General features: G+C 34.8%; 1 protein-coding gene across 1 annotated transcript in view; it reads right to left on the bottom strand.

Annotated features, from left to right (window-relative positions):
* The window catches only part of LOC107582574 (rho GTPase-activating protein 32-like), a 38,809-nt gene that overhangs the window by 11,871 nt on the left and 5,112 nt on the right, over positions 1-21,826 (bottom strand). The window contains exons 3-7 of the mRNA XM_016268468.1: positions 17,776-17,863; positions 17,590-17,684; positions 17,409-17,493; positions 4,588-4,674; positions 3,171-3,308 (exon numbers count right to left, since the gene is read on the bottom strand). Of these exons, the coding sequence (XP_016123954.1) occupies positions 3,171-3,308; positions 4,588-4,674; positions 17,409-17,493; positions 17,590-17,684; positions 17,776-17,863 (493 nt within the window). The remainder of the gene's footprint in view (positions 1-3,170; positions 3,309-4,587; positions 4,675-17,408; positions 17,494-17,589; positions 17,685-17,775; positions 17,864-21,826) is intronic.

The raw sequence follows: 21,826 nt of genomic DNA, 5'->3' as shown, positions 1-21,826 counted from the left end.
GTGCATTTGATGTTAGCATGTTGCTAAGCTAACTACACAATACTCTAATAGACCTTATGTAGCTCCACCCCTTTTCTGTTTTCTGTCTTCCAGTTTGTATTTCCACAGTGTGAAGGTAAGATTTTACAAATTTATGAATGAATTCCGGTCTACTGCTATTTGTTATGACATCTTCTTCAAACATTACGATGCTCATGATAACTTAATAATAAGTAAATACTTTTCACCAGCTAATTACGCTTTAACAGCGATGCTATAGAAATATATAGAACTTCTGCAATATATACACAATATATACACAACACACAAATATCGCAGGAGGTGGGCTCCAGAAGTAAAAATTACATTTATTTTCTTCATAGGGAAAGTGATTTTTGACAATAATCAGACAGACCTACTGTGAGCTATGAAGTTGTTAATCGATGGTATATGCTTTTGTTGAAGCCATCAGCCTGCATTATTTCAATCATGTTTAACAACGCATGGTGGAAAAACTACATTACCCATGATTCTGCAAAGAAATCTCCAGCAATCAGATAATCTAAACAAGCAAATTGCACCAAATGAACTCCCACGAAGTGTTGTAAATTATGTAATTGAGTACTACTTAATAGTTGTGTATATATGCATGTTTTGCTTTAAATCAAAGTCTGTATTGTTGCAGTCATGGCTTTTAATTCTTTAAGGAAGACTTTTTAAAATTTCCTGTGAGAAAAATACTTCCGGAACCAAATAGTGGTTGGGCAGTGTTGCGCTCTATTGAGAAAATAGTGATTTTGTTAATTAGATTCAATATATTTTCAGTATTGAATGAATTGCATAAGCATTTCCATTTTCGGCCACCATTTTGAATTTTCACTGCTCTGGGATTGCCTTCACCAAGGATCAGGGGTGTGAAGTAACGAATTACAAATACTCACGTTACAGTAATTAAGTAGTTTTTATCAGTAATTGTACTTTTTTGAGTAGTTTAAAAATTGTGTACTTTTACTTGAGTACATTTTAAGTGATGTATCGGTACTCTTACTCCGCTATTTTCCTCCGTTCCATGCTTATTTTAATTTTATTTTTATCCATCAATGTGATTGGATAGATAGTAATAGGTCTCGTAACTTTCGTCAAATCAAAAATAGAAAACTTTAACCGCCAACTGTTTATCATGGCTGCTGGAAGCGAATTCTTCAAGCATCAATTCAGTCTCATCTTCCTCTAACTTAATATGTTAAGGTAAATTTCGGATTTCTGCTTACTAAATGATTTGTATATATGCTTGCCTATCTACACGGCCTGAAATTTGGTGTGAGGCTGCGTGTATTGCGTATAGTGTTATCTCCCGCAAGTGCCACGTTCGGTAAATTCCCCACTCACTTATGACACGCCTCGTCTCTCTCGCGTGCGTTCTGCAGCGGTCACTTGGATAAGTCGTTGTTGCTTGTGGAACTTGTTGACTTTTGATGTTTTTATCAGTAATTGTACTTTTTTGAGTAGTTTAAAAATGTTGTACTTTTACTTGTACTTGAGTACATTTTAAGTGATGTATCGGTACTCTTACTCTGCTATTTTCCTCCGTTTGTGGTCGTTACATGCTTATTTAAAAAAAAAAAATGTATCCATCAATGTGATTGGATAGAGAGATAGTAATAGGTCTCGGGACTTTCGTCAAATCAAATTGTGCATAGAAAACTTTAACCGCCAACTGTTTATCATGGCTGCTGGAAGCGAATTCTTCAAGCATCAATTCAGTCTCATCTTCCTCTAACTTAATATGTTAAGGTAAATTTCGGATTTCTGCTTACTAAATGATTTGTATATATGCTTGCCTATCTACATGGCCTGAAATTTGGTGTGAGGTTGTGGGTATTGCATACAGTGTTCACTCTTGCAAGTGCCACGTTCTGTAAATTCCCACTCACTTATGAGACAGCCTCATCTCTCTCTCGCGTGCGTTCTGCAGCAGTCACTTGGATAAATCATTGTTGCTTGTTGAACTTGTTGACTTTTGATGAGTTTGAGCGCGTGATGCACGCTGTGAAAAAGTGTGTTGGAAACACAAATTGAGGACCAATCTGCACCTTATTGATGACCCGTGGCGTTAATATACTGCATCTGTGCCAGCGCGTGATGTAATAAAACTGCAGCTTTTTAATAAACTTTTTTTTTTAAAATCCATTTTATACAATAAAATTAGCAAGTGCACTCGCGCATAAACAATTTTCAAGTGCAACACTTTTTGTTCCGTTCAGTTGTGGATGCTGCTGACTCACCGAGACCGCCGCGGCTCAGCAAAGAGACATGCGTGTGTGTTTTCCTTTGAAAAAGTTTCCCCAGAAATACCTCGCTATTTAATGCATTTTTCCTTACAAATTGTATTATCAGCATAACAATTCGAGTAAATGTGTAAAAGGTATGGCATGATGCCATCCTTCTAGAACAATGTGCATTTATGTTAAAATTGTAACAAATTATCAATTAATAATTGATATTATTAATTAATAATTAAATTATTAAAGTTTAGTTATTTTTATTTCTTTATTGCAAAACGCTAAAACTGGCACCGTTTCGGAGAGAAATGGGCTCTCATTTGAACCCATATCATGGGCTGAACTATTGTTTTTATTTTCACTGTTCTAAACATTAATATTTTATGTGCAACAACAGCATGCTGTCTCAGTGGCCTTACACATGATTTTAAATCTATTTTTTCAAACTTTATGATTTAAATGGGGATGATTGTACTGAGAATAACTTTAATATTTTCTTCAACTGAATACTGTTTCTGTGCTGTTTTGATGTATTTTAAAGAGTTGGCAGTCAAAATTAAAACTGCTGGATGATAGATATTCTTCATTCTTTATGACAAACAAGATAATGTGAATTACAGAATGTACAACGTTTTTCAAATGTATAAATTGCGGTGTACAGCGTTTATTATGAGGGGGTAGAATCCACAGCTCAGTACTCACTACTCAATACTCATGAGTACTTTTAAATAGGCTACTCTTTTACTCTTACTCAAGTAGTTTTTTTGGACAAGTACTTTTACTCTACTCGCACTACATTTTTTGGAAGGTAATGGTACTTTTACTTGAGTATATTTTTTCAGTACTCTTTCCACCACTGCCAAGGATACATGTAGACAGTCAATATATGTGTGTGTGTGGTGAACCAACCTCAGGTTTGCCCTTCAGGCTGTCTAATCGGGGCAGCTCAGGAAGCTGAGAGAATCTTCTATCATAGATACAGAGGTGGAGATGCTTGTCAAGGACACGAAACTCTTCGTATGAACGCCTCACTGTCCACTTATGACCCTAAGGCACATGAAAAGCAATGAGAGTGAATGTAGGAAGAACAGTCATTCTGAATAAAGAAGAGAGAGTTAGACTGACAGTCAAATCTCCTTGAGAAAACATTAGAAATGTGACCTTTTTAAATAATAATAATAATTCATAACTATGGGTTTCAAAATCTTTGGCTTTCAATTCTTTTTACAAGAAACTAATTCAGCAAGGACTCACTATATTGGTCAAAAGTGACAGTAAAGGCATTGTTAAAGACATTGTATTGTTACAAAATATTTCAAATAAATGCTGTTCTTTTAACCTTAATAAATTAATTCTGAAAAAATGTATTACAATTTCTAAAAAAAAACATTAAGCAGTACAACTTGTCTCTGTTGACCAACATTGATAATAGTAAGAAATGTTTCTTGAGCAGCAAATCAGCATATCAGAATGATTTCTGAAGGATCATGTGACACTGAAGACTGGAGCAATGATGCTGAAAATTCAGCTCTGCCGTCACTGTAATAAATTACATTTTAAAATATATTGAAATAGAAATCATTATTTAATTAGAAATACAAGAACGTTCTGTTCTTTGTCAGATATAATTGTAATATTTCATGGTTCTTCTATGCATTTTTGCTTCAATATGTAAACAATATTTACTTGGATATGTCCACTCTAGTCTCAGTGGTAGCCTATAGCAGAATCATAATCTCTATTTTGGTTTATACATTTATATTATTGCATGGTAGCATCATAACACCCAGGGTTTGGTTAAGGAGGCTGAATTCAGTAGCTTATATGTCTGTGGTTTGTAGATTTCATACTACTGTAAAACAATGAGATTTGCTCCAGTGGTGGAACAAACGGTTCAGAAACAGCAGAGCGGGACTCTTTTTAAATCCGGCCTTTGAATTTAAATTTTAGAGGTTCTGTGAACGAGTGTAAAACCCTCCCAGAGCCCCATTGTTTTTTAGTAAGAAATGCAGGACCAAGAGTATTTATATTTTCAGCTTTGTCTTCATCTTGGCCTCAAAATCCTCTTTTAAAATCCTGTCTTTTCCTAAACCCAGACACATTCCATGAAACAGATAAATTGCTGTGCAAACTGCATGCGGTTGGCCGGCCTGTTTGATCTGAAGCTCTTAAAGGTCTTTTTATAACTTCACCATTTTTCCTAGGCTTAGCGTTCGCTCTGTTGCCATAACAAATCAGTGACCCTGGGATGATATTTCTTCTGCTCTGTCACACAGAAAGGGCTACAGAGGTTCTATGTGAAAATTTCTCTGTGAAACAAGCTTACCTGGCAACAGATCTGGACCAGATACACTGACTCCTTTGAGTCCAGGCCATTGTGTGTGAGGCCGTTCTGATCCTCAGATAAAGACAGCTGTGGAGAGACACAGAAAGCGAGTCTGAATTTTCAGTATCCTTTCATTCTCCTATTAATATACTCCTATAATATATTCAACAACAAATAAACAATATAATGTCAAAGGGAGACAATAAAAGCAAAAAATATTGTTACATACAAACCGCAATATCGCAAACCACACATCACAGTGCTCTATGAGGCACCAAAAGTTTAAAATTGCAAAATTGTGCATGGCTTTTTAAAATAAAAAGTTACCAAAATAGTATCATGGCTATAAAATGATAATTTCCGCTTATTCTCTGTTCACTTTTGTTTATTAATGCTGATCTAATGTTGACTTAATATCTGAACATTTAATCAACACAATAGAATCAAACAGCATGAAAACACAGCTAAATATTTTATAAAAGGCATCTTGGGTTTCGAATTATAAATAATAGATATTTCTTAAAATGTAGTTTTAAAAAAGCATTGTGACATTTCATGCATCACATACATCTATTAAAATTCACCTCAAGACCAGTTGGTCATTGCAAAAAGAAGAGTAATTTAGTTTAGCAACATTTATATGTTATATATACAAAATTCAAACATTAATTTTCAATCAAAAGTTTTAAAATATTTGTTGGCCAACTGTATAATGGCATTTAAATGTAAATAAAAAGAAAATCTGATATGAAAAAAAAAAGTTTTTTCAAAAATGGCAAAAGTTGGCACACAATTTAACGTGGTCTTCTTTAACCACTTCAAATCCAAACTTTAGCCTGTGCTGAAAGTTGTTCAGCAAAATGCAAAGATTGTGTACAACATTCAAGGCTAAGACAGTAGAAGAAAATGACGTATTATAGCTGAAATCATGCTATAAAGCAAAACTAAAAGGCATTAAAATGAATAATGGCATATACAAATCTTGATGAAAGGTCATCAAGCTCCAGAGAGAGAATGAGAGAAATACAGACACACTCCTGCTGCTGGAAATGCAGTTGTAGCACAGCTCAAACATGACAATGGATTTTTAAAGGCTGCAAAAACAGCAGGCCCTGATGACTGACACACAGACAACAAGACATCTTCACACGGCTGCAGGTACACCACCCCAAGTGTCTGATTCTTTCTGGATTCACAAAGCCAACACATCAAGGCAAATTCCCAAAACATTAGTGTAGCAGTTCCAGTGCAACTTTATAAAGGATTTTGCTCAGAAGTTTCCACAGCTGCTGGCTGAGCCCAACATTATACGATCCTCCTCTATAAAACATCACAACATCTACTTGTCCCTGCAAATGTAAGCCAACCCATGAGCCTAAAAACTGATGTGATTCAGGGGATTCAATATGCAAATTAAACATCCAGTAAGGCCAACTCCTTTGTAGTGTCTGCTGTAATTTACTTCTCTGCATCATCTCAGTAATGCAGACTCCCCATGCATCATTCAGCACACACACATCAGCCTCCACATCAAAGACAAGAACTGCATCCCTTTAACTGACAGAAAATGCTGAGCCACTTCAAAGGTGCATTAAACAAATGAAAGCATTGATTATTTATAGATAAAACTAACAGAAACTTACACAAGCTTTAATAACCTACTTAAGCACTGCAGTTCAGTAGAGTAATACAAACTGCAGGATAAGCAGCACTTGACTTACTGTAGATCTGTCAACATCTTTCACCCAAGCACAAATTACTTGGACACAAGTCCATTAAAATAATGTAAACATTAATATATTTCTACATCCTAATACATCTGCTTGAATTTAAAAAATGTGGAGCGACAAAACTGGTTACGAAACACAAAAATGGCAAAACAATCATTTTTAAATACATTTTCTGTTTTGTTTTCCAGTAGAAATAACAACAACAACAAAAAAATAATAATAATAATTAAAAACCTTAAAGTAAATGTAATTGAAATGCAAAACTGTGAAAAATATTAAGGCTTATTTTCAGAGATTATATCTTAAATTTAGTTCATTTTTGTTGTAAAACTAAATGTGACAAAATCTAGTGAATCAAACTTGTCAATGAGGTAAGAAAAAATAAACTTAATATGTGACCCTGGACCACAAAACCAGTCATAAGGGTCAATTTTTCGAAATTGAGATTTATACATCATCTGAAAGCTGGATAAATAAGCTTTCCATTGATGTATGGTTTGTTAGAATAGGACAATATTTGGCCGAGATACAAGTATTCGAAAATCTGGAATCTGAGGGTGCAAAAAAATCTAAATATTGAGAAAATCACCTTTAAAGTTATCCAAATGAAGTTCTTAGCAATGCATATTACTAATCAAAAATTAGGTTTTAATATATTTACAGTAGGAAATTTACAAAATATCTTCATGGAACATGATCTTTACTTAATATCCTAATGATTTTTGGCAAAAAATAAAAATCAATAATTTTGACCCATACGATGTATTTTTGGCTATTGCTACAGATATACCCCAGCGACTTAAGACTGGTTTTGTGCTTCAGGGTCACATATGATGACATAAAAATAAAAAACTTATTTTAAAATCTGGGGGGGAAAAGTCTCTTACACAATTTCTAAAGTAATGCAGGGAAAAAGACAAATATTGCAACTACAGAACATCACACAAAATATGTCATGCAGTCTAGTATACATACATTTTTTGTATGTTTTTAACACTACACTGTATGGCAGTAGAACCCCATTAACAAAGCAGCCAATCATTTCCATTTCCTCAAAGAGGGTATAATTATTCCTCTCCTAATGAAATAGGATGGATACTCACTGATACGCCGTCTGTCTCATTGTATCGGCATGCTCAGGCCCATTCTGACAGATCCAACCCGATAGTTCCCTATAGTCTTGCACCTGAGTCTTTCCTTATTCAGCCTCTCTGCTGATGTTCTGCACGGCTGCTGCACGCAGACGCAGTAACCCGTCACACACACCCCCACAGACCAGCAGCCTGTGCTCAGTCAGCCCAGCTCATCAAAAACAAACGGTGCGATTCACAGCAGAATGAAAATCAGCATTGCGCTGCAGTCAAAACACATCCTGTCTGAGACACGGACATTTTCCAATCTTCATCTCCTGCAGTAGAGGGATGTGCATGATGCGGTGTCTAATTACAACTGAGGAAGAGGACAAATATAGAAATGGAGCCCCCCCTCGCTCCACCATCTTAGCCCCTCCCTGCGCTGGATGTTGGTCCTCCCTCTGAATCCATGCAGAGCAGAGCTGCGCTCTCAGATACCGACCTCAGAACAGGAGGACATGTGCATCGATCTCTGATGTTGTTTGGAGTTTAGTGCAGCAGTTTTTAAAGTGGTTGTGGGATTTTAACATCAGGCATCTAATGGTGACAATTTATTACCAAAATTGCTTATTTTACAAAAGTAAACTAAAAACATCCATAAAATCAAACACTAACATTATTATTAGTGACATTTGCGAAGCACTGAATTGTGCAGTTTATTGAGGAGAGGTGTGCTATGCCTTTTAAAAGCAATCGGGTGTACGATGCTCGCACAGCGGGTGAAAAATTTCCCATAGACTTAACATTGGATCAAAATTTTTTGACATCATATCTCTGCATCAGAATTTTGTAGAGATTTGGGGGTGGGCTCATTTCACTCGGCCTAGCAAGCAGACAATAAATGGTGACATTTCAACTTCCTAGTCATGCCCTAGCAACCAGTTACAGTACCTTAGCAACCAGCCCATAGACTTCCATTAAAAATGTGAGAGGTATATCTGTGGAACAGAACATCATAGAGACAAGTAGCTCGCCTCTTTTGACTTGTGGCATGGGGGTTGGTTTATATCATTGTTACGGTCTGCGACCTTTGTGGTGTAGGTATGTTATTTATTTTTGTCTCTTCTATGTTCTCACTCTCATGCTCTTAGGTACCGCCTTCCTTGGATTCTATTGGCTATCTGTGCTGTCATTCATCATTAGTTAATTATGACAAAACCTTTCCTTTGCCAATCGTGCTCTCGTCCGAGAGGTTTAAAAGGAGAACGTCAGCGGGAAGAAGGGAGTGACGTTTTGTATTGCGACTGTTGTGTGCACTCGTGGAATGTGTGCACACAACAGAGCTTTAACGGCTGGCTATGCCGCTGTGTGGTCTGATGTCTTTGTCAGCTCGCCGCTGGTTCTGAAGATGAGAAAGGAGTGGAAGAGTTTAGTAAGTCACGTGACCTGCACGTAGGGGGATTGGATGTATTAGACACACTAGTTTATTTGTGTGCGCTTTTCTTGTATGTTTTGATTTTGTATACTCAGTGAAGTTTATGACGCTTTTGCGTTGAATACTTTTTTTCCTCCTTTTTCTTTAATAGTTTAGGGGTTTTGGGATTTAGTTAGTCAGTGGGATTTTTCTTTTATGATTTAAGCGCCACTTTAACTTCCCTTCTTTTCCTTTGTCTTGTTTGTTTAATTTGTTGTTCCTTGGGGGCAATAAATCTTTCTTGTAGTGCAGTTTCGCGTCATGTGTTCCATTGCCACTTAGTTCCCTGGCTTATTTCTTTAATATCAACTTAATGTTACCTCTTTTAATCCCTAGACAAAAATTTACATCAGAGACATAACATCATACATACTGACAAGCAGCCTTTGGAATGTCATAATTGGCAGCTGCCAAGCCACTCCCTAGCAACCAAAAAGAGTACCCTAGCAACTGTTTAGCAAAACCTATATCTCTGCACCAGAACATCGTAGAGACTTGGCTCTTTTGACTCATGCTAGCAAACGAGACTTCCAATATGCTACACATGCTAGCAGTGAACAGTCACATGCTAAAAGAGATTAGCTAAGTGTTAAAACATGCTAGAATTCCTACCTTATTGTTAAAACATGATTAAAAAAAGATCCTAGTGACTGCACAGTGCTGCGTATTACCACGTTAAGCACCACAATTTTTTTTTCAGAAAATGTACATATCTAGTTATTATTATTACTATTATTATGCTTAATAATTATACACAAAATTATTACAATTTCCAATATCATAGACCGATTTTTATATAGGCTCACTCTCTGACGATTTGTTGTTTAGAAACAATATATTTGATAACTCAATAATAAAAACATTTCAATTTCACATTTCCATTTCAACATTTAATTTCAATTACATTTAAAGACCCCATTAAATGATTGGACAACCACCAACTATCTTTTTTTGACATATTTCCTAAACAGGAAATTAAGATTTAATACAATTCATACTGTATTTAAAAAAAATGCCCTTTAAAAAAAACATTCACATGGGGCGTCGGCATCAACACTTGACGGAGGGCATGTCTGAAGCTTGGCACTGACGAGATCGTCATAGTGACAACAGCCAATTACACTGGACCTCAATTGGCTAGTGCCTGAGCTAAGCTATTTGAGGCGATCTGATTGGCTGACGCTTCCGTTGGCGCTTGAAAAGTTGAGAAATTTTCAACTTCTGCCGCAAGCAATTGCAGTGAAGCGACACCGACGGACCCACAATTCAGTTCAGCAATGCATGACGTCACCCATTCAAAGTAAATGAAAAGCGTTAATGCCCCGTGTGAATGCACCGTAATGGGTTTTGTCGCGTCACACCTCTCGTGTCCGGTATAGACACGTGTCAGTTTAAATGCTAACGATGCAGTGTTGCCAGATATTGCTACGAAAAACAAACAACTATCTAAAAAGAAATAAACTGCAATGAGTCAAAATCTTGAGTAATGGAAATAATATAAAAGTATCACTGACCCTAACCTGATTCTGCCACCTCCCACTTTATTCACTTCCTAAATTGTCACATAAATGGAAAAAACAAATCCATAGATGCTTATAAGTGTATCTAGCAACACGGCTGAGGTGAGGTGAGGCCCGCACCCTCAATCACGCACCTAACCTGCCTTCTGTTTTCATCATACTCCTTCCGTTTCCACTATACTCTCTCACACATACATATATTCTTCTCTTACATATACATATTTTCTGTAGACATGCATGCATTTTCTTCTTACACACATAATTTTTTTTATAATATTAAATGTATACTTTGAATATATTTGCATATCAAAATGTATAAATGTGTGCGTAAAATATATGAATATAAGAGGTAAATATACGAATGTGTGCGTTAAAATATGAGACTATGAGAGCAAAATGAATGTGTGCATTAAAATATATGACTACGAAAGCAAAAATTGTAAGAATGTGTGTTGAAATATGTGACTATGAGAGCAAAAATGTATGTATGTGAAAGGAGAATGTAAGTGTGTGAAAGTAGAAATATATGTATGTGAAAAGAGAATATAAGTGTGTGAGAGCACCAGAATAAATTATAGTTTGTACGGCCCCTCATAGCATATAGTTTGAAAATATTTACATGTATAGATTTATATTAATATAATTTATATAATATATAAATATAATTAATATATAAACGTAACATTTTTATAAATATATACACATGCATGTGTGTGTATTTATATATACATAATAAATATACACATTGCACACACATATACTATGTAAACAAAAACTTTTATTTTGGATGCGATTAATCGTGATTAATCGCTTGACAGCACTAATATACATATATACCTGGGGCGTTCCCTCCGAGGAGGCAAGGGAGGCAGTGTCTCCTCAAAAAACTGGATGACAAAATAATCGATATTACAAACATGCAATATTAGCAAATATTACTAAATATGGCATTAAAAGTATAAAAGTCACTCTTTTTTATAAAGTAACACTGTCCAACAACGACACCCGCAGGTAAAGTTACAGCGGAGGCTTGCCTCCCTTCAGTCCATAGACTTACAACAGAGACCCCTAGCGTGCCCTGGGTTTTCGGGAATGGGGGAAAGTCACATGAGAGGAGGCAATGCCTCCATCGCGCTATAATTGGATATTGAATGTGATTGGTTCATGCGATAAATCCCGCCTCTTGTTTTCGTGCGAGCTCTCGGCATGAATGAAGAAAATGGCGTTACTGACTAGTTATAAAGTAAGTAAACAACTCTCCCGCTTAGATACCATACTTTGTGTCACGTCAAAATAAAACTTGAAATGGTCTGAAAACATGATGACTGCGTCAGTTTTTAGTGAGCATTCAGCGCAATGAAATGAAAAGATATATCTTCGTGTCTGTGGCAGTGTTTACAGAGCTTTTATGACGATGACCCAAAATAAGTTGTCTATTAAAAAGAACAGCTGAACATCAGTTCACAAATAAAAAATATTGGTAACATTTTATAAGTTGTCATTTAATGTGCTAACTACATGAACATTACAGTATTTATTAATCTTGGTTTACATTAGTTAATACAAATACTGTTGTTCATTGTTAGTTCACAGTGCAACTAATGTTAACAAACACAACTTTTGATTTTAATAATGCATTAGTAAATGTTGAAATTAATATGAACTAAATAAATGCTGTAGAATTAGGCTATTGTTTATTCTTCGTTCATGTTAACTAAAGTAGTTAACTAATGTTAACTAATCAAACATTATTGTAAATTGTTACTGCCTTTAGTTTTTATTTGGGAATAAATATGCATAAAACACAATGAAATGTATAATTAGAAAATGTATTTAATACATTTAATAAATGTAATAAAAATATTAAATAAAAAAATATATTAATAAAATACAAAATAGAATTATATTTGTTATCTTTATTTATGTAATATTTATTTAACCAGGAAAATGTGGCAACATTAAGTGTAACAGGGACATATATATAGGCCTATATATTTATGTATATAACTGCCTCCGCATTTTAAAACACCACCGCACGCCACTGATATATATATATATATATATATATATATATATATATATATATATAAAATAAAAATATTAATTTTAAAAGACTACAAATTGCAGTTTTGATTTAATAGTGCTAAAATACTTCCTGTCTTTGTCTGGATGTGATAAACAAACTAAAATGAGAAATACAAATTGCCCAATGAGTCCATGTTTTTCTGACCAAAACCACTTAAACGCACATTGTAATTATGATTTCGCAACTAGGAACTTCCCATGAGTCATAAATATTTTTGGTTCATATTCCCAGAAAAGAAAGACTATACATTTGTAAATGTGTATATTATTTTGACAAATTCAAGAAGTACACTCACATACAGTACAGATAACCTCAAAACAGTGAATGCTGTGGTGAAAATGCCACTTTTGTAACCTTACCATGACAAGCCCCGTCTAAGTCACTGGTTAGGAAAATTCCTCTGGAAAAAGCAAGCCGAATTTTTTCCTTTATCTGAATTTATGAAATCCCAGATCAGCTCTAAAACTTGTTATAATACTGAATAAAAGACATAAGCACATTTAAGATTATAGCACCTGGTCTGGTATTTGCAACAGTTGATGAAAATGGGTAAAAAGCAGACACCAAAGGTCAACAGCCACAGCTTTATGTCACACAATCTGTGGATTAAAATTCCACTTGTATAATAAATTGCAGCAAAAGCTTTTTCCATAGCAATAATCCAAAAGGAAATTCCTCAAGTTACATAAAAGCTAGAAAGAGTAACCCAGTGATCATGAGTTGACCTTTCTCCATCTGGAGCCACGGCTAATCTACAGTGCCATAAATTAAACAAGGGTTGTCAGCAATTCAATCGCGTCATGCATCTTCTCTTAAAGATGCATACCAGGTTTATTCTTATGTCTTTGAGATGAGCCCAAAGTTTTAGAGAGCAAAAGTTAATCAGACTCCACTTCAGTCAAAAATATGATAAATCATAAACCAGCGCTGACCTACTTCATAAGCGTAAATCCTGAATCTGGATCCATCTATATCATATTCTACAAGACTTATTGATCGTGTGTTTTCAGTAAAACTGATTTTATGCATTGCTGTTTCACTACAAAACCATGATGTTCCTTTCTCTTTGGAGTGTTACAAGCTGTTCGTGAATAGATAAGATCCCTAAAGTTGCAAAGACTAAAGTCTCAAACCCAAAGAGATATTCTTTATAAAAGTTAAGACTCGTCCACGCCCTCCTAAAACGCCTCGTTTAAACACGCCCCCACATGTCTATGTCACTGTGTGGGAAGATTTTTGAGCAGTGTAGAGTAGCGCTTGTGTGTCGTTTCTCCGATCACAAAAGCAGACATGGTTTTATGTTTACGCTGCACGATGCAACGCAACGCGTAAAAAGACAGTACAAGTCATTATAATCCGTAATTATGTCCCCACTGGATGCAACAAATGCCTTGCTTATAATAGGTTTTATTGGTTTTGTCTCATCACGCTGGGACACGGCATCACATTATGGTAAGGGGCGTAACATTTCCGTCACATGCTTGAGGTATTCGGCCAATCACAATGCACTGGATAGCTGGCCAATCAGAGCACACCTCGCTTTTCAGAACGATGAGCTTTGTAAAATTCGACATTTCAGAAAGGCAATAGAAATAATAAAAGAAAGAAATAATAATGTACAGAATGTGGAAAATAATGTGTTTTTTGAACCTTAAACCACATAAACACATTTCATTACACCAAATACACAAAATTATGTTCTTTTTTAGCAACGTCATATGACCCCTTTAATATTTCAAGATCAATCGACCCATAGAAAAGCCTTCCTCACACATTTCAGCAGCACTGTTTGGTTTGGGTTTGGGTCCATTCTAATGAAATTATGGTGAGTGAGGGCTCCCTCCCTTCTGTCCGAGACGATTTATAGCGGAAAACACAGACTTAATCAATGCCCCAACCAGCTGCTCATATGGAGATGGAGGTGACTGTTCTCAGATCAGTGAAAGCTCATTACAGCATCATTGAATTTGGCCCAGTTCTTTCTCTGCACTATAGGGAGGAGGCAGGGATCCTGGAAGCTCCTCTGTAAACCTGAGCCGAGGAATGTGGAACATGCCCACCACCTCTGGGAATGCAACAAAGGTCTACATAAAGACGCCACAGAAGGGAAGTTAACTCAATACCCTATTCTTGGACTAAACACAGACAAGGTTATTCTACAGTGGTATAAAACAGTATTCAGATACATAAACTTCAATTCAATTTATAAAAGGCATTGTATTCCAAATATGAACCCAGAGTCAGCTGCAAACAAGTACTGTACTTGGTTTAGGATAGTTATTCATGTTTCACCAAATAAAATAAAATTCTTATACAATTTGCATTTAACATTACCGAAACCTAAAATAAGAGTTTCTGTGTGGTGTGATTTCTGAGCAAATGACCAGAGGGGAAAATAAGCATCTGTCTCACATTTCATTTATTTTTTACGTCAATAAAAAAAGCACACGTTATTTTAGTATCATACTATTATAGTTTTGGTTAATATTTTTAATTACATTTTATTTGTAGAATTTCTGCTTTTATTTTAATTCTGGTTGACATTTTAGTTTAATTTTGTAGTGCGCTTTTGTAATGATTACTTTGTTTTTTTAAATGTCTATGTAGTTTTATTAATTTTTATTTCAGGTTTAGTTTTAGTTATTTACATCAAGTTAAACTAAATGAAAATGAGAAATGTTGCATTGGAAACTATCTGAAATAAAATAAGTTAAAGTTTTATTTCAGTTAACATTTAGTTATTTTAAGTAACAAGTTTATGGTTTTGGTTTTAATTTTAGTTAACTGTATTAACCCTGACACACACGTTCAAACGATCAGGTTTACATAAAATAAATCCATAACAAAAAAATAAATAAATAAAATCAAAATTTATTTTAAAATGTAAAATTTTGAACAACAAAAAAGGGATTCATATAGTCAAATTAAAAATACAGACAAAAAAAATGTGTTATTAAAATACTCTGATTATAAAAAATAATAATAATTAGCATTTATTTCTGAAGATATTCTAAATCTGGGTGTCAATAATTATGATCAGGACTTGGACTCATATATTATGATGTTTTTTTTAGTTTTGTTCAATTGTCCTCAGTACAGAAAAGGTTCCTATTTTGTGTTCATACTGCATATGCATCTTTTTTTTTTTTTCATAATTTACACCGGACAGACAAAAGGCACCATGGCATGAAACTGCTGTTATCCGATACGCATTCATTGATATAGTATCCTTCAACTGCTGAAATGTGCACATGAGCTTTGAAAGCAACAAAAGAGAAATAGAACTAAAGGACATTCCTCCTGAAACATCAAATTTCTTATTTAACTGCCAAGTTGAGAGTAGGAGAGTATCTGAACTCTGGATTCCTCCAGCCCCCGGCCACAGTGTGTCAGTGTGACGTGCTCAGGAGACCGAATGTGATCTAATAGAACAGGATTCTGCGTGACCTTGAGAGCTGAAATGCACAGGATGATGGAGGCGCAGAGCACAGAGCTGTAGGACGGGAGGGCAAACTTCCTGTTCCTCAGTTATGACGCCATACCCTGTTCATGATGCATCGGAAACCAACACCCTCGGTTCTCAGAACAGTATACTGTACATACAGCAAAGACTGAGGAGGGGCTCAGTGGCATTTACTGCTCTCTGCTGGAACCCATCAGTATAACAACAAAATCTGGCTGGACAAAAATGTGTCTGGGCAGATTTGTTGAAATAAAAATGGACAAGTTCAGTTTGATGTTATATCAAAGACAGTACAAGGAGAAGAGGGGGAGGAGACTAATCATTTATAGAGAAAAAAAAGTGGCAAATATCAAATAGAAATTGAAGTGCCAATTGACTTTTCTGATAGTTTGTTTGTTTACTCTAGAATGCACAATAACTATATATTATTTTATTTATTTTTGGCTGCCGAGTAAACTGACTTTCCTTAAAAGTGACTGTGTAAGTTAGAGTTTGTCTTCAGAGAACCAAAGCAAATCTGCATGTCCAGTCCATCTTGGCATTAATCATCATAGTAACTATAACCATGAACGTATTAAAATGTTCCCACCCACATTTACATATCACATTAGTATACTGCACAATCATAGATCATTTGCATAAGAAGTCTTAAAGGTACAGTAGCAAAAACAACCTGATTAAAGGATAAAACTAAATTGAGCTATTTTGGAGCTTTGATGATACCTTGATTTACTTTATACACAGATAAATATAAAAATGTAAGTGAAATGTAGGGGACAGAAATATTTTTTAAAGAAATTGATAGTTTTATTTAGCAAGGACACATTTAATTGATCAAAAGTGACTGTAAATACTTTATATGATGATTATAAATACTTGAACATTGTTAGGCAGCACAAATGTTTTTAACATTGATAATAATAAATAAATGTTTCTTGAGCATCAAATCTGCATATTATAATGTTTTCTAAAGGACCATGTAACACTGAAGACTGGAGTAATTTCCTCTAAAAATTCAGCTTCACCATCAAAGGAATAAATTACGTATTAAAATAGAAAACAGTTATTTTAAAACGTAATAATAATTTCACATTATAACTGTTTTACTGTATTTTTTTATCAAATAAATTCAGTTTGGGTGAGCATAACAGAATTCCTTTATATAAAAGATGCTTTAAAAATATTTTTAGAGGAGTCATCAATATATAACAGTTTGGGGAGGAACAATGACGTTGAAATCCAAACAGCTAGCCAAGATGTTTTCCACAGTCTGAAGATCTTTCAGGATAGCATATAACCTGACAGAGACCAATATGTATTGCTTGTAACTTAAACCACAGCCCTAATTTCAACATGATGGATAATCTGCCACCAGTGAAACCAAGACCACAGCCAAGAGCCTAATTAACGCATTCCCGTCAACCCTGAGTGATCATGGCCTTCAGCAGGACTGCATTTTACCATAAAACCCTCACCTGCACAGAGCCAAAGTCAACATTCTCATAGTGGAAGTGGGCACATTCTGCCAGCCTGGGAAAATGGCCTTTGGTGAGGGACAGTCTGCAACACAAAAAGAGCTCATCAGTATTCTGCTCCGTGGGTCTGGAAGAGACAAAACAGAGAAAGAACTCTTCCCTTGAACATATAAACACCTACTTTTTGACATTCTTGACCTTCATACTGGCCGTGCTGGCACATGAGCGCAGAGAAGATTCGGCAGGCAGTTCGGGGACCATCGGCTCTCCTCGTGCCTTCGTATACAAACACGCACATGTAAACAAACGATTACGCAGCACTCTAAACGCATGAAGTGTGACATACAGAAAGCCAGCACACACGCACCATAACAGCAATGGCGTCCTCCCAGCCTGCAGTCTCTGCTGGCTGCAAGCTCCTATCTTCCTCCCCCTCATCCTCCTCTGGGTGGGGCCTTAAAGAAAAGAGAATCAGAGAGGGGTATTTTGAAATAAGCTTATGCTATGACATACATACCTCTGCATCGTATCGCACCAATGAAATTGCTGAGCTAGGACCGTTTTAAAGGAATAATTCACCCAAAAATGTTTCGAATCTGTTCGACTCTTCTGTAGAACACAAAATAAGATGTTTTGCAAAATGTTTAAGCTGCTCTTTTCCAACCAATGAAATCAGTTAGTGACCACGGGTTGTCAATTTATTTAAAAAAAACTCCTTAAAAGGTTTTCTAAAGCCATACAACAGGGAACAGGCCAAAAAATTACTTTTGCCCTGATTTGCAGTTTGGAGGAGTCTAGCTAATTTTGGGTAGATGGAGTTGACAGATTTAACAGAAAATCACAATCTTTTAGCTTTATAGTATGAATCTGTCCAGTTGGAGGATATCAAACGTCTACATATTTTGAGCTGATTTAAAAGCACAGATGAATAATTTTTATCTGTCATGCATCTCTCAACAACGAAACATGTTTCTTGTGACTTTGTTGTGTTCGGAACAACTTGAAAAGTCTGTTAGTGTGTGATCCTCATTTGCTTAGTGTATGATGCCAAGTTTTTCCTCTAAATCGTTTATAAAATCAGCAAGTGTTCTAAAATATGCTGAAATTTTAAAAGTTGTGCAGTGTATTCCATCCTTGAGTTATTTGCTGAAAAATGATCCCTCTGTGGAAATTCTCAAATCTCATTCACACCTACGCATATTCAAACTTTACACTACCATATGTTGCGGCACAAAAAAAATACATGCTGAATTAGCAAATGAATAAACTTTTTTATATATATATATATATATATACATACATACTACCGTTCAAAAGTTTGTGATCAGTAAGATTTTTCATATTTTTTACCGAAGTTTCTTGTGCTCATCAAGGCTGTATTTATTTCACAAAAAATACAGAAAAAAACCCTGTTATTTTGTGAAATATTATTGCAATTTAAAATAACAGTTTCTATTTTAATATACTTTAAAATATAATTTATTCCTGTGATGCAAAGCTGAATTTTCAGCATCATTACTCCAGCCTTCAGTGTCACATGATCCTTCAAAAATCATTTTAATATGCTGATTTATTATCAATGTTGGAAACAGTTGTGCTGCTTAATACTTTTTTGGGACCTGTGATATTTTTTTTCAGAATTCTTTGATAAATAAAGAGTTAAAAAGAACAGTGTTTATTCAAAATATAAATTGTGTGTTACGACATACACTAGTATTTAAAAGTTTGGAGTCAGTACATTTTTTTCGTTCTTTTTTTAATTTTTTTAAGAAATTAATACTTTTATTCTGTTAAATTGATTAAAAGTGACAGTAAAGAGTTATATTGCTAGAAAAGGTTTCGGTTTTGGATAAATGCTGTTCTTTTTAACTTTTTATTCATCAAAGAATTAAAGCAAAAAGTATCAAACGTTCCAAAAAATATTTTCAACAGTTTCAACACTGAGAATAAATCAGCATATTAGAATGATTTCTGAAGGATCATGTGACACTGAAGACTAGAGTAATGGCTGATGAAAATTCAGCACTGCGTCACAGAAATAAATAATATTTTATTATATTATATAAGTATATTAAAATAGCAAACCAATATTAGAAATTGCAATAATATTTCACAATATTACTGTTTTTTCTGTATTTTGATCAAATAAATACAGCCTTGATGAGCATGACACTCCATTAAAAACATAAAAAATCTTACTGATCCCAAACTTTTGGTAGTGTATATACATTATATATTTTGATGCCTAAATTCTTGTTGGGGATCCAAACTTAGATCTTAGAAGCCAACAGCTCTTATATGTCCCAGCAAATAAATACAGCCTTGATGAGCATGACACTCCATTAAAAACATTAAAAATCTTACTGATCCCAAACTTTTGGTAGTGTATATACATTATATATTTTGATGCCTAAATTCTTGTTGGGGATCCAAACTTAGATCTTAGAAGCCAACAGCTCTTATATGTCCCAAGCATGTTCAAAGTCCACTGCGCCATCTGAAACATTCCTTTGGGTCCATTTCTTTTCCTCACTTTTGGCTGCCTAATCAAGCAGGACATGCAGACAATAAACTAACCAAGTTGAGAGGCACCACTCATTACACTGAACTCATGACCCGGGTGAAGAAATAACCAACCAACGAGCTACAAGTTCACCAAGGCCGAGCTGTGTCAATAACACAAGAGTAAAGCTGCTCAACAAACACACGCCAGTCCAAATGCATTTTCAGTGTGTCTGTTAGGATCTTGTATATAGGAAAATTACAAAATCGGATTTGTTAATGAGGGTATTGAACCTTATATGTCTTTAATCAGTTATTTAGGAAGTGTAGTAGTTAAACTATCAGATTACACAAACCTATTATGTGAGAAAATAACACTTTATAAGCCAATCATAATGAATTATACTCAAAAGTTACATTAATTTCTAGTCTCCAAAAGTAAAAGCTCCCATTTCACATACACATCATGAAATGATCTGTCCATTTCAGAAATTCTCCAGAGCATTACCCCAGTTCACCCTGCAGCTAAGAACATGGCCGGAAGGGTCGAAACACGGAGACGTTATAGAAGATCAGATTAGTGGCAGTAAAAAGTTCACTATTGTACGTTTTGCGACGCACAAGTATATCGCTTCAATCAGTCACTCAGTCAGTCACAAATGAATCCACCCTAAATAACAAAGAACAGGGCTAAAGTGTAACTTGAAATATGATGCGCTCCTTGGGTAAGGAAAGGTGAGCTGGAACAGCTTTAAGGATTGGAAAGCCTTTAGAATGGGAATAAAAGGCTAGAGTTTAGACGATTCATTCGGTAGACAAAAGAGAGTCAGTGATTTTGTTCCAGAACATCCCACACTCCCCCTTCCTCCAACAGATTAGACCACCGTGAGATTGAACAATATTGCCTGATCCTGTTCATGGAAAGAGGCAAAAGTTTACTGCCATTTTAAAGTCACAGGTGCAACATAATGAGTTCTAAATTACTAACTATGGGTCAATGATTAATGAGAGTGTTCACAATGAAGTAGTTTTTATCATATTTAGTCAATATATAGACAATGTTTTTGGTCTACTGTTTAGTCAATTAAAATTGTTGACATTTTAGGCCACAGTTAGTCATGCCGCGCACTATAATGGTTAAACTGATAATCATTTTGATAAATTTTAATTGCAATTATCACGAATCAAACTGCTGCTCATTTCATCCAATGAAAAGTATATTTGGATTGTAACTTAAATGAAAAGAAAATAAATAATTTGGTATTAAAAATTTAATATGGTTTTGAAAAAAATATTAAATTGAATGACTCTGAAATGTCATGTTGTAAAACCATCAAGTAAAAAGTAATAATTTTAATATATGTAATCTTAATCATTAGTTTAAAAAAGGTAAAAAATGTGTTTTTTTAACCTTAAACCGCATAAACACATTTCATTACACCAAATACACAAAATAATGTTCTTTTTAGCAACATCATATGACCCCTTTAAAAATATCACTAACTAACACTGCCATAAAATGCCAAATTATGTGCTATTTTACATTATTGATATTTTTTACTTGAAGGTCTGCAATGGTCTTTATATAAATTGCTGGTTTTTTATTTTACAAATATCATGATTCATTAATTTACAAATATCACAAACTAACATTGCCATAAAAATGCCAAATTATCTGCTATTTTACTTCATTGATATTTTTACTTGATGAAGGTCTGCAATGGTCTTTATATAGTTTTTTTGTTTTGTTTTGTTTTGTTTCCCCAGCATGTTTCTGCATATTGGTTGCAAAACATTATTTTAATCTGGTGGGGGGAAAAAATCTAATATTAAAAAGCAGGGGGGGGGGGGGGGTAAAAAAAAAAAAAAAAAAATTATTAAAAATACTTAAAAAAAAATATTTGTTTAAGGTTTTT

Source organism: Sinocyclocheilus grahami, unplaced genomic scaffold, assembly GCF_001515645.1.
Source record: "Sinocyclocheilus grahami isolate Dianchi unplaced genomic scaffold, SAMN03320097.WGS_v1.1 scaffold46.1, whole genome shotgun sequence".
In the NCBI taxonomy this organism is placed as follows: Eukaryota; Metazoa; Chordata; class Actinopteri; order Cypriniformes; family Cyprinidae; genus Sinocyclocheilus; species Sinocyclocheilus grahami.
Note: the sequence above shows the minus strand (reverse complement) of the source record. Positions and strands in the feature narration are given on the sequence as shown.